The sequence below is a fragment of the Chelmon rostratus genome, chromosome 5 (genome assembly GCF_017976325.1).
Source record: "Chelmon rostratus isolate fCheRos1 chromosome 5, fCheRos1.pri, whole genome shotgun sequence".
Lineage (NCBI taxonomy): Eukaryota > Metazoa > Chordata > Actinopteri > Chaetodontiformes > Chaetodontidae > Chelmon > Chelmon rostratus.
Window position 1 is genome coordinate 4,974,559 of NC_055662.1, and position 12,132 is coordinate 4,986,690.

Here is a 12,132-nt window from a genome sequence, read left to right on the forward strand (position 1 = left end):
GATGCCCACTTCACTTCGTTACCTCTCGGCACAGAGATGGAAGAGTGGATGCTGAGGGAGGAAAAAAACAGAAAAACTGCCAGCCTCCTGCGACGTCTCCAGATGTGTTTTTTTTCTTCCTCCATAACTCTCCCTCCGTTCCTCTTCATCCTTTCAGCCCTTCATCCTTCGCTCCCTCCCTCGCTCCGTCTCAATCTCAATCTCGGCTCACTCAAGCGTTGGCCGGCGAGGCCTCCGGCATCGATCCAATAAAGCTGGTAGTCGGCACTGCAAGGCTTCAAGAGCTTTCACCCAAACCCAGCGTTTAACCACGCTCATTTAACAGCACGTCGCCATGATCTGATACGGGGTGGAGGGCGGCAGGGGAGTGGCGGAGGGGGGCAGTGTTTGATTTTTTTTTTTTCTTTCAGCCTCTTCTTATTTTCCTCACAAGAGTGTAATCAATAACAGTCACGTTGGTCGGACGTGGGCACACAAACAGCATCTCCAAATCTCAATTACCTCCCCTGCCAATCTACCGAACACACCAAATGTTTCTTTTCCAGGGCTGGAATTTAATATTCACATGTGGGACGAGATGAGGGAGGGGGAGGAGGTGACGGCTGCATATGCAGAGGTATCTTCTGTATTTGTGCCGGGTTAAAGTAAATACAGTTTGACATTTTGTGCCTGTTTAAAAGTCAATGGATTGCCTTCTCCAATGAGCGTGCATCATCAAAGGCGCCATTTCACTCGCTGATATGCAGCAGCAGGTGCAGAGGGGAAGGCTTACAGATGGTGTGCGTGCACGTGTGTGCATGTTTGTATTTCAATTCCTACGAGGAATGTTCGGCCCATAGATGAATACAAACATTAAGAAAGATGCACCATTCTTCCCTTCTGCAGTGGTTAGGTTAAAGTTCAGTAATTGGTTGAATATTAGGGTAATTAGTCTTGGTTTAGATTGTGGTTAGTGAGCTTGAGATGCTCTGAGTGCATCATGCGGTCAGTTCACCTAAATTACATCTTTATTTCTTTTCATCACTTCCAGTGATATCTCGCCGTGCAGAGAGGTTTGTGCTGAGGTTGTGACATGCCCACTTCTGAGATTTCTGCTGCCATTTGAATACAATAGAAGTGAATGGAAATTTTCTTTCAATACTCACAGCCTCTGAAAATGACATTTAAATGCAACAGTGTCATCTCTTGTCCAGACAGAGTCCCTGTTACTATGGAAATTCTGAAAACCATACTGTGAGGAGCTTTCACTGGAACCACTTTTTACTGAAAAAAACAAGGTCCCTATATGAAAACTGGGGGCAGAAGGTTTTTGGCGATCATCCTGAAGGTCTTTTGAGTCAAATAAAGTGCTTTTCAGATTACATAAGTGTCTGAAACCAATTTCGAGAAGCGTAATCAGGAGTTGCTGCTTCTTACAATTTTTCTAACCTTTCAAAAGTCAGACAATCATACCCAAATCTGGGATGCAGCCATAAGGAGGTTATGATGGCAGGCCTTTCACCCTGCCTTTGAGTGTGGTCATTTTGCCTTAAGATGCAGTGAAATGGCCCATTGTACAACATCCTTGAAGCATGTGACACCTTTGGTAAGTCCATTGTGTAGCAGCAGAGCAGAGCAGCAGAAATCCCAGAGACAGATAAAACCGTCTGCTCCCGGTGGTGTCTGCAGATACCACTGGAGGTAAGAGAACATGTTTTTTTGGGTCTACATTTTTGAACAAACATGACCACCCACTAGTAGTTTTGTGGCTGAACAAGCAGAAAACATAATTTCTGTTTGAGCTGCGTTATCTGCCACTAGGTGTCATGGGTCATGGAGGTTTGTCAGCACAGGTGGCTGCAGCAACTCCACTGATGACAGCAGTCCATATATATATATATATATATATATATATATATATGTTCTTTTCAACACTTCAACACTCTACTAATGAAAAACAAATGGATTCATGCTCATCTTAAATTTGAGTGTGATGAACGAATTTACTTGCTGTGTTCATACAAAATGACATTACAAGATAATGTAGAGGTTAAAGAGCTGGCTCACAAGCAAAACCAGACTTGAGAGTGTGTCATTGTGTGTGTGTGTGTGTGTGTGTGTGTCAGTATTATGTTAATGTGAAATTCCTCCTCTCACCCTGTGCGTCAGTCTCACCTGCAGCACCCTAACAAGTCAATCATCCCGTGCTGTTATTGGGCCGTAATGGCGCTCTGCAGCCACACACTTGACATGTTCATTAGGTAAACCAATTCATTTACGAGGCAGTGCTATTGGATTGTCCTTGCCTCGACATTCATTTCCCAACACATTGGCGTTTGATGCATTGCCAGCGCCAATTAACTTTGATAACTCAGCCCCAGTTTAATATACTGCTGCTGAATTGGCTTGACAGGAATGCGGCGATAAGCTTTTTGAGTGGCGATAGCTGGATTATCGGCCAGAGTCAGGGAGGGACGGGGAGAACTTTCCTGCATGGACACCCACCCCCCTGCCCCCACCCCCTCAGCCAAAAGTCATTAAACCGTTTGGTTTGTTTTTGTTGGCGGACACGCACACACAGAGGCACATACACTGATTACAGCAATGTCCTTGTTGGCTTTAATGATTTGAAAAACTCATTTCCGTTTTACATTATTGTGGATTTTGATGACCATGTTCAATTTTAAAGTACATGTTTTCAAAGGGAGGAATTTATCTTTCGCTGCAGCTTGGATGTGTGAACCGTTTTGTGTGGCTTTTTGAAAAATGTGCAGGCTGTAAATACTGTTGTGACAAAATTGTTTCTGATAAACAACCAGGCCAATAAAAGAAGTGAGTCGCTGCTTCTAGCTGATGTGTTGGTTTTTGTTTCCCTCGGCAGGCCGCCAGGAGCTGGGCTGCTCTCTCCGGTCCCTCTAATCAGCCGATTGATCCCTCGATCCATCACTCAACGCCAGTCCCAACGAATTGGAGCTGACATGGGGGCCATGGGTGGGACGAAGGTCTTGCTCCTGGTGTTTTTGGTTGGATGGGAGAAGTCGCTGGGGCTCAACTGGAACCCAGTCCCACGCAAGACTGTTCGATACCAGGGTGAGTGAGCAGTGTAATAGCAGCTGATAGAAGAGCTGGACCTCAGGGGTCACTGAGACTTTCCACTGAAAGCTGGACTTAAAGAAGCAACTGTAACAGCAGCAGCTCCTTAAAGTCAAAATGAAAAACACAGTTCCAGAGTTTTCATCCTGTGAATTCTTCAGTTTCTCTTGTCACAGGTTAAATTTGGGTCCAGGAAACCCTTTTTTTTATTTGCATATTAAAATCACTCTCCTTTCTTTCCTTTGCTGTAAAACTATTTTCGATGACTCACCCTGAGCTCCATGGCAGCAACATTTATCCAATTAAACGTGAGTTGGGGCAATTACTCGACCCCATATATCATATAAAACCACACTTGACTGTTAGCTTGGGGCGCTAGCAATATATTTGCCAACTGATATCTTCACACACACCTTCTATTCTTTGCTATGATTTGCTGACATTTCATTTGTTGCATTTCAGTATACGCTCCTGATTTCAAGATGGGTCCTCAAAAATATATATTACATTTCTGTAAGGGAGAGAAAAGGGAAGAAAAATACTAAATACATAATTATGTTTTAACGAATATTTGGCAAACATCAAGAGACAGCTGAGCAATTGCAGGCAACCAGACGAGAGGTTGTAGTTTTATTTCACTGCGTCTTTAAAGGCCCGCTGGCAGTGAAAAGGTGGTCCAGCAGAACATGTGATTCTTGACGCTCCATGACGTCGTGGCGACTCGCAGCCTGGCTGGTGAACAGCCAGCCGGGGATACTGATGCCGGCTGGGTTTGCTGCCTGTCACTTCCAAGCTTGTTTTCTTGGTTGCTAATAGTTCACCCGGTTTATTTAGAAGATGTATTATACCATCAATTTCCATCAGACTAACTGTCTCAAACTCTCCCTCTTCTGTGGAGCAGTTTATACTGCGGCAGGGTAAATTAAAGTACACTGAACTCTCCTCCTCTGTAGACTCTCTGGCTCTCTGTTCTCTCAAAGATTGGACTGAGATGCTTCCCCACTGCTCAACATGCAACTTATTCATGTCAGAGTTCACCAAAATTGAACTGGACACATATTTACTTTCCTTCCAGTGACCAAATCCACTGAGGCCAGACTGTAAGACGGATTTTATGGGCTGACAGCTGTTGGTAGAATCCTCCAAGTTGGCCCTGGAGTGATTTATCTGGTCAGATGTCTCACACAACGCTGATTATTGCAAAAATGTATTCCATTACAAAAGTCAGGGAGGCTTTTCCATTACATCGGAGGAGGATGATTTCCTGATTTTGTTAAGAGGCTGACATCGACCCTCGGTAAAACAATACGTCAGTCTAATCCTAGCGCTCAACTGTATTTGCACTCTTTATCTCAGCCCTCCTCTGCAGCCAGGCCCAGTTTTCTTCACTGAACAATGCCAATTGTTGCAAGCTGAGAAATAGTCTTTTTTAATCCTTCAAAGGGGAAGTGCTGCATTCTCTCTCTTGGGGATTAGGGAAATACTATAAAGAGAGGTAAAAATATGGGAAACAGCTATATTTTCTCACCTCTCTGTGCCACCTATTCCACCTTTCATCCCGTATCTGGCTCTCCTTTCCCTTCTCCTCCTCCTCTTTCTTTTTTTGCCTTTCATCCTTCCCTCCCCCTTTTGCTTTGTATGCCACTGCTCATCGCATGAACCCGAAATGCTCTTATGGCGTTTTCACAAAGAGCTCCGATTTCAGCCGCTCTCGAGGAGAAAGGCGCTCCGTGGCGGTGGCGGTGGTGGAGTGTGGGGATATTTCAAAAGCTGCTTTCTCATGCTGCTATCTCAGCCCCCCCTTTCCCCTTCCCCTTTTTTTTCCACACAGCCCTCCTCCCTTCTCTCTTCCCTCCGTGCTACAGTCACTTGCTGGTGTTGTGGTGGGACGTGAGGACAGAGCATGGGGGGTGGGAAACAATCGATAGGGCTTCAATACTTTCTGGTGAAATGTTCCCGTGTGACAAAGCGAAGCCACTGCTGGCAGAGAGCGGCCCAGATCTCTGCTGCACTTTAGCCAGAACACACTTTGGGCAAAGGCACAGCAGACAGGGCACGCAGGGACAGCTCGAGCACATGGTCTTATATGGCAGGAGCAAAAAGAAACGCACTACCAAAAAAGTGTCTCACTGTCAGTATCTTTCTGAAAAACTGAATAAATCTGCCTGTAGAGACAAGATAACACTCTTCACTCAGTGCAGCGCCGCTATTATGTCACGATGGTCTTCAGACTGGAAGTCTAGTCATGAATCGTTGGAAAAGGCAGATCACGTCACTCCTGTCATACTTGATTCGAGTGTGGCACTCGAGTGCAGAACGGTTCTTGATGCAAATTGATTTGCATTGGAAACAAGTAGGATTATCTTACCCGCTGACAGATTTCTCCACTTGGTTAAAGAAAAATGAGATTTTCAGGCTCAATACTGGGTTAAATGACTTATATGGATGGGTTCTTGCTACAGTGCTGAGGAGGAGATAGGAGAGACGAAATGGAAAAAACAAAGCCGCAGAAAGAGGGAGGGAGGGAGAGATTGAAGGGGAGAAATGAGAAGAGGGAGAGGAGATATATAATGGAAAGAAAGCAAGAGAGAGAGAGAGAGAGAGAGAAAGACAGGTAGAGAGCCATAGAGAAAGAGTGGGAGAGAGAGGCCGGTCACTAACTGCCTTAAAAGGACAGAAAGTAGCTTCAGAGAACGACAGAGAGAAAGGAAAACACACACACAGACGCACACACTCTGCAGGACATTCACCCTGTGTTTCATTTTGCATGGAGGCGTCTCGTTGCACAGACGCGCAGCATATTAACGTGTGTGTGAGTGTGTGTGTGAGTGTGAGTTGCTGTTTGCTTCAGTGTGAGCTTGCAAGACGGAGACAAGAAGAAAGGCAATGAAAAACCAAAGTGAGAGAATATGTGGGGGCAGAGAGGGCGTGTGTGTTTATACCTATTTGTGTAGAGGCTGTGTGTGTGTAGCTGTGTGTCTGTCTATCTAATCCCCCTTTGTTTATATGTGTGTGTGAGTGTGTGTACTGCTTAGGCTGGCAGTCTGAGGGATTTGGAGCTCCCGGCAGTGCAGGAGTGTGTGTGTGTGTGTGTGTGTGTGTGTGTTTGTGTGAGCTGGATGGGTTATGGTGGGGCAGAGATGGTTAAAGAGATAATACCCCCGCCCCCCCAAACACACACACACACACATACCCCAACGCCACCACCCTCGCCATGCAATTACATGAGGCTTACATGAGGTTGCAGAAGAAGAAACACAAACATCCTCTGTGTGTGTGCGTGTGTGTGTACATGCCTGTGTGTGTCTTTCCCCTCAGTATCCATGCACCTCTTCGTCTTCTTTTATTTTTGAAAGTCACATGTTGACATTTTGAATTTCAGCCTGTTGCTATTCCTCACCAGCCGCTCGTCACATTTATGGAGGGAAAAAAAGTCATTGTTGGCTCCTAATGAGACATTTATGTCCACACATTATGTATGGCCCTCGCAGAGCAGCTAATGAGTGCTGTAAATTTACTTACTTTTCTTTTCTAATCACTGACACAATGCATGTATCTTAATTTCTTTACACTTTTAAGTGCTTTATATTTCACGTCTGTGTTCATACTGTATAAATTCCTCGTTAATCTTTTTTTTTTTTTTTGCTAAAGGTCTTCTAATCCATACAGTTGTACCTAATGTTAAAGGAAAAAGCTGATGTTGCTCAGCTGTTTTCTTGTTGACTATTATTCTTATTTTTTTTGGGACTATTTTGAGTTGCGGATTAATACACCTTTGGGGTATTCATCGCACCTCCATGTTGCAAGTGTGTTTTACTAAAAATCTGTTGAAATATCCATGCTCACTCCAATGAAGCTACTTGTTGCCCTGGGCTTTTGTTAATAGTCGAGCTCTGTGGTACAGACAAATAACTTGTATCAGCCTACACTGACGCAACAGGCAATGCTTACTGGACGATCCAGAAATGGGATAAGAGTCATTGTTTTGCAAATTGTAAGGTTTTAGCTGTGAATTGTGTGTCAAGTCTCAAATTAAAGGTCTGTACACTGTAGCTCCAGCATGTGCAATTTATCAGTACTTCCATTGAGGATGTTTTGTTAAATTGCATCTGCAGTGTGCGGACATTTTCTTCATGTTTTCATTGCTCCCTTCTGTCGTCGTGCCCTGCAAATCCAGCTTTCCCTCCTGCTTGTGCACCGTGATTGGCTGCTATTGGTTGATTTCACCTTTTGGCAGGAAAATAGAGACTTTTTTGTAATGTGCATTTTAATCTTTGGGCTTGGGGAGGATACCGAGTCAGCTCTAGTCAAAAGACTAAAGTCCAGGTGAAGTCCAGATATTAAAGCTTGTGCCTCATATGTAGGTTCATGTACAAAGCTTAAATGTAACAGCAGCATTGCAGTGGCTAGTGTGAGTGGTGAATAGTACACTATCACCAGTCCAGAACAGTCATAAAAGTCAGCAAACTGACAGCTATATCCATTGATGCTAAAATTAACTAAAATGAGCTACCATAAGCAAATGGTTGTACCAAGATCTGGAAAACCTTCAAAGTGTTTTGAATAGAGCAAGGACTCTTTATTATTTATGAAGTCAACTTTTGTATGAGGAGCAGCATGTTCTTTCTCCTTTCAAAAGTTCAAAAGTCTTTTTTTCTTCTTTTTTTTTTGTCAAGTTGAGTCTAAACTTGAGCCTAGCTCACTTCTGCATCAGATATGAAATATCACCAGCCTTCTCCATGAAACTGAACACTTGAAGAGGACGGGATTTCATATCGTCTTGCTCACTTGCTTTTTGTCCTCCACCTTTGCGTCTTTCACTCATGTCCTTAACGTCCACTGACCACAGAAAACGCTCCAGCTCACAGCACCACTGTCTTCTCTCACTCTTTTCTGTCTTTTTCTTTTGGGTTTCTCCTGTTGGGCTCGTACGCTCACACACTGTCACACTCACAGCTACCCTCCTTAGTACAGCCCAGCGACAGAGGCCAGTAAGCCAAAACTATGACAAAACGCAGCAGCTGTGGTTAAACAAAGCAAGGAAGAAAGAAAGAGAAGGAGGCGAAAGAGGGAGGTGAAGAGGGGAGGGGAAACAGCCCTTAGAAACTTGATATTTGGTTTGAAAATCTAGCCTGCTTTGATGCAGCAAATGAGCCCCGCATCTTTAAAGGAAAGCCAAAGCAAATGTGCGCCTCTTGATTTAGAAAAAGAAAGCTAGAATGAGAGATGGCGGCTGAAAAAAACAGCGAGCAGAGGCAGAGTGGAAAAGGGCTGGGCCTCTGACCTCCAGAAACCTCTCTGCCTCCCTCTCAACCTTTCTCTTTTTTTCCTCCTTCTTTCTGTGTCTCTGCCGTATCTCCCCAAACCCTCCAATTACAGTAATGAGTGGTTGAGAGCGAGGCAGTGGAGGAGGCAGAGAGAGGCTGTGCGTGACTGGGAGGATAGATGGGGGAGAAGGAGGGAGGGAGGGAGGGACGGAGGAAGGAGATTCATCACCGCTTTTTATCTGCCATGAGTGTCACTCATCCCCTGACCCTGCGCTGATTGGTCAGTGAAGATTAACAGCCGGGACCAGATGTCAGGACCTGGAGTGCTCTCTGTTGTCGTACAGACTTTGTGAGAGCTGATGTGTGGGCAAGTGGGCATGTGGATTAAAATTAAAATGTCACTCGAAGGCTGCTCTCATCCAAAGCACCTTCTTGTGGTAGTAGTGTCATGGCTGAACTGGTGCACTGGTTTACCACCACTGACATTATATTAAAATCACTGCCAGCCATTGTCCTCATCCTTAAAAACATTGATTGCATATTCATTGCATAAATTATACAGTGCTGCAGAAGATCGACGGCAAAATAACCATTTTGAAAGTCAAGTAATTGTTGAAATCATTTAACATTTGCTGGTTCGTGCGTCTCAAATGTGAGGATTCGCTGATTTTCTGTTTTACTTGACTGTGTCTTATATATTTTGGGTTTCGAGCAAAAAAAGGCAAATTGAAGATTTGTGATTGCCGTTTTTGCACCTTTTGGAATGACATTTTATGGAGTAAATTAAAATTTGATAATTTATTCTGGCTCTTGAATTCAAATAAAGAGTGCCAGATCTCCGACTGAAAGCCATGAGTTGTACATGATCACGTACATGCAGCGTATGGGGATACAGCTCATGTGTAGGAATAATTGATTTGAGGTTGTGAATTAGCATTACGTAGTACAAAATACTAAAAGGAAGTCATGTGTATGAACTACCAAATATATCCCTGTTACCCCTGCACAGACCATTTATGGACTAGCTTTCAGAATGAATGAAACCACGTGTTGAAGCTCACATTTCTGTGTTTGTCCCCACAGATTGAGCGAGAAATGGGTCTGTTTTACTCAGAGTTTCTGCCAGACTTCCATTCGAGGACACATGAGGCTGTTTCATCGCTATTGAGCTGGGTTTGAGTGTAGCGTTCCACAGTCTTAATGGCTTTTCACTTCCACAAGATTTCCCGGTCTTGTGAATCACCAAATACTTGTAATTTCTGGCTTGTAAATCATTCAGTGAGTCAAATTCCAAAACTATAGCGGCGGCGTGCTGCACCCGTTGAGCTCCACAGTCTCCCCTCTATCTCCCTTTGTGTGCGCCTGTGTGTGTCATCGCCGCAGCGTCGCACAAAAAGGCCTAACTCTCCCCAGCTGGAGCTCGCTGCTGCACCAGTCAGACATGCTGAACCATGACGCTGGAATGGAAAAACCTCACTTGTGGCATCAACTAGCTCTTGATTTGTTCTGCTTGTTGTGGATTGCAATGGCGACCCCCCACTGATCCCGACACTTACACCCCACCACCCCCAACCAAGCTTTCATCTGCTGCCTCACCCACCCCCACCCACCCCCCTCCCACCCCCCACTGGGCTCACTTGTTCCGTTGTTCCGTTGTGTTAATCCACTTTTACCACTTCCTCTCCTCCCACTCTCCCATCCCTTCATCTCCTCGTCCAATTCTGTTGAATTCAGTCGCTCTCTATTGCCACGGCTGCTTATCAAAAACAATTTATTACATGTCGATTCAGTCGCAAGTGAATTAAGTATAATAATAATAACCAAAATAATCCTGCAAATCTCATACTTTCCAATAGCATTCAATCTGTTAGAAGGTAAACTCAGTCAGCAATTGACAAAAGGTGTTTTTTGCAGATCTAGCTATTAAACGCATGTATATCTGTCTCCATGCTCTCATTCTGTCGCACACCTGACTCTCCTGTGAGCCTGTCGTCTGTTCAGCAGACAAAGCTGGAGCATCCACGTGGGAGTGTGTGCTCCTTTGTGCGCGCTGAGTTGTTTTTTTTTCTTCAAAGAGGGTACCTGCTCAGATGAAGGTCTGACGAGGCTCGGAACGCACGCTCGGGTATATCTGCCTGCTTGTGTGGGCGCCGTGAAGCGTCTCTCCTCCTCTGTCTGTCTGTCTGTCTGTCTGTCTGTCTGGCTGGCTGTCTGTCTGTCTCTGCCTCTCACTCGGTGTTTGTCGCTGCTTCAAAGCTCTCCCCAAAATAGGCCTTTAATCATAGTTTGGTGTGTGAGTGGCTCGGTGGTTAGAAGCTATAAGCAGAGGCTGCATGTATTTATAGCAGACAGGCGGAGGGAGGCTGGAGCTCTGCTGGAAGGCTGATGGAGGCAGATTACAGAGGCGAGGCCCGGACCGAGACCTTTCCAGCCGGCCGTGAAGCAACAAGCGCTGCCCCCCCTCGTCCCCTCTACCTCCCCCTCTTCCTCCACCCTGCATGGGACTTCTGTTTGGTCTGGCTCGGTTTGGCTTGGTTTGATCCGGGCTGGGCTGGATGCTGAGGCTGTGGCATGACCCTGAGATACCCTACAATGAAATGTGCACACGCGGACATGAACGCACGCAAGCGCAGACGCAAGCGCTGATCAATCAAAATGAACATTTTTGTCTTTTTTCGCTCAGATTCGAAAAGCAAGAGAGAGACGGCTGCTGAGCTGCTACATTTCATGGCAAGAAACGAGCAACATTATGCTTCTCATAAAGACTATTCTTGTATCGAAGCTTGCGACATTGCATCATCCTCTTGATAACGCTTTGTCGGAAGCTCTATTATTGCTGCATGATGCCTCAGTCAAGCGCAGGGAACGAGTGAAACTTCTCCCTCGTGGTGCACTCGAGGACACTCCGACATCCAACACTCAAACACTTAGTCGGCCAAACATCAGATGCACAACACATGCACACACAAGTATAAACAAGAAAATCAATGAGAGACGCTAATGTGAAATTGGTAGTTTCAGGCAGTAGCGACACGCTCTTAAGTCTCAGATGTTGCAGCTTGCTGAACCAAAGAGGACGTTATTCCAAATAGTCCTGTTCAAAGCTGTAGTGACCACATGTCTATGACCATGCTGGAAAATAAATTCCATTTACTCAAGTACTGTACTTCAGTGCTATTTCAAGGTGCTTTTCTCAAGTACTCTCATTTCATGCTACATGCTACACCACTACATTATAAATGGAAATATTCTATTTTTTGTTCCAGTATTTATGGAACTGGTCACTATAATCACTATTTAAATACAAAAATGGTGAGTTTAAAGACATTATATGAGGCAGACAGAATAAACTGTCTTACAGTATTTAAAGGCCTTCACTAATAATAATTCAATATGTGATAATATACAGCTTCTGCATTATGAGCACTTTAACTTTTAATACTGAAAGTGCATTTTGCTGTTCTGTACTTTTACTTTTTCAACTAAGACGTAAGCTGAGGACTGTACTTGTAACAGAGCAACAGTTTGATATTTTGGTAAACACACTGAGTTAGACGAGAAGATTGGGACCACTCTCTTGGCTCGTGGGCTATTTATGAAGCTACAGGGAGCAGCGGGTTAACTTAGAAATACAGCAAGGGTTTACCTTTCTCAAGCACGTCTCATGTCTCTGCAAGTTGAAATGAAATGCACAGTATATAATGACTGCGTAAAAGGAAGGAAATCAATCTAAAAACATATATTATGCTTTCTTAAATTGTTAATTGTGGGTATAGTCGACATAAGTTACTGA

At 44.5% G+C, this 12,132-nt stretch overlaps 1 protein-coding gene across 2 annotated transcripts in view; it reads left to right on the forward strand.

Annotated features, from left to right (window-relative positions):
* Nucleotides 1-12,132, forward strand: part of sema4c (sema domain, immunoglobulin domain (Ig), transmembrane domain (TM) and short cytoplasmic domain, (semaphorin) 4C) — an 86,372-nt gene that overhangs the window by 41,136 nt on the left and 33,104 nt on the right. For both annotated transcript variants that reach the window (XM_041936689.1, XM_041936690.1), the window contains one exon: nucleotides 2,861-3,069. In XM_041936689.1, coding sequence (XP_041792623.1) covers nucleotides 2,958-3,069 — 112 coding nt within the window. In that variant the 5' untranslated portion in view covers nucleotides 2,861-2,957. The remainder of the gene's footprint in view (nucleotides 1-2,860; nucleotides 3,070-12,132) is intronic.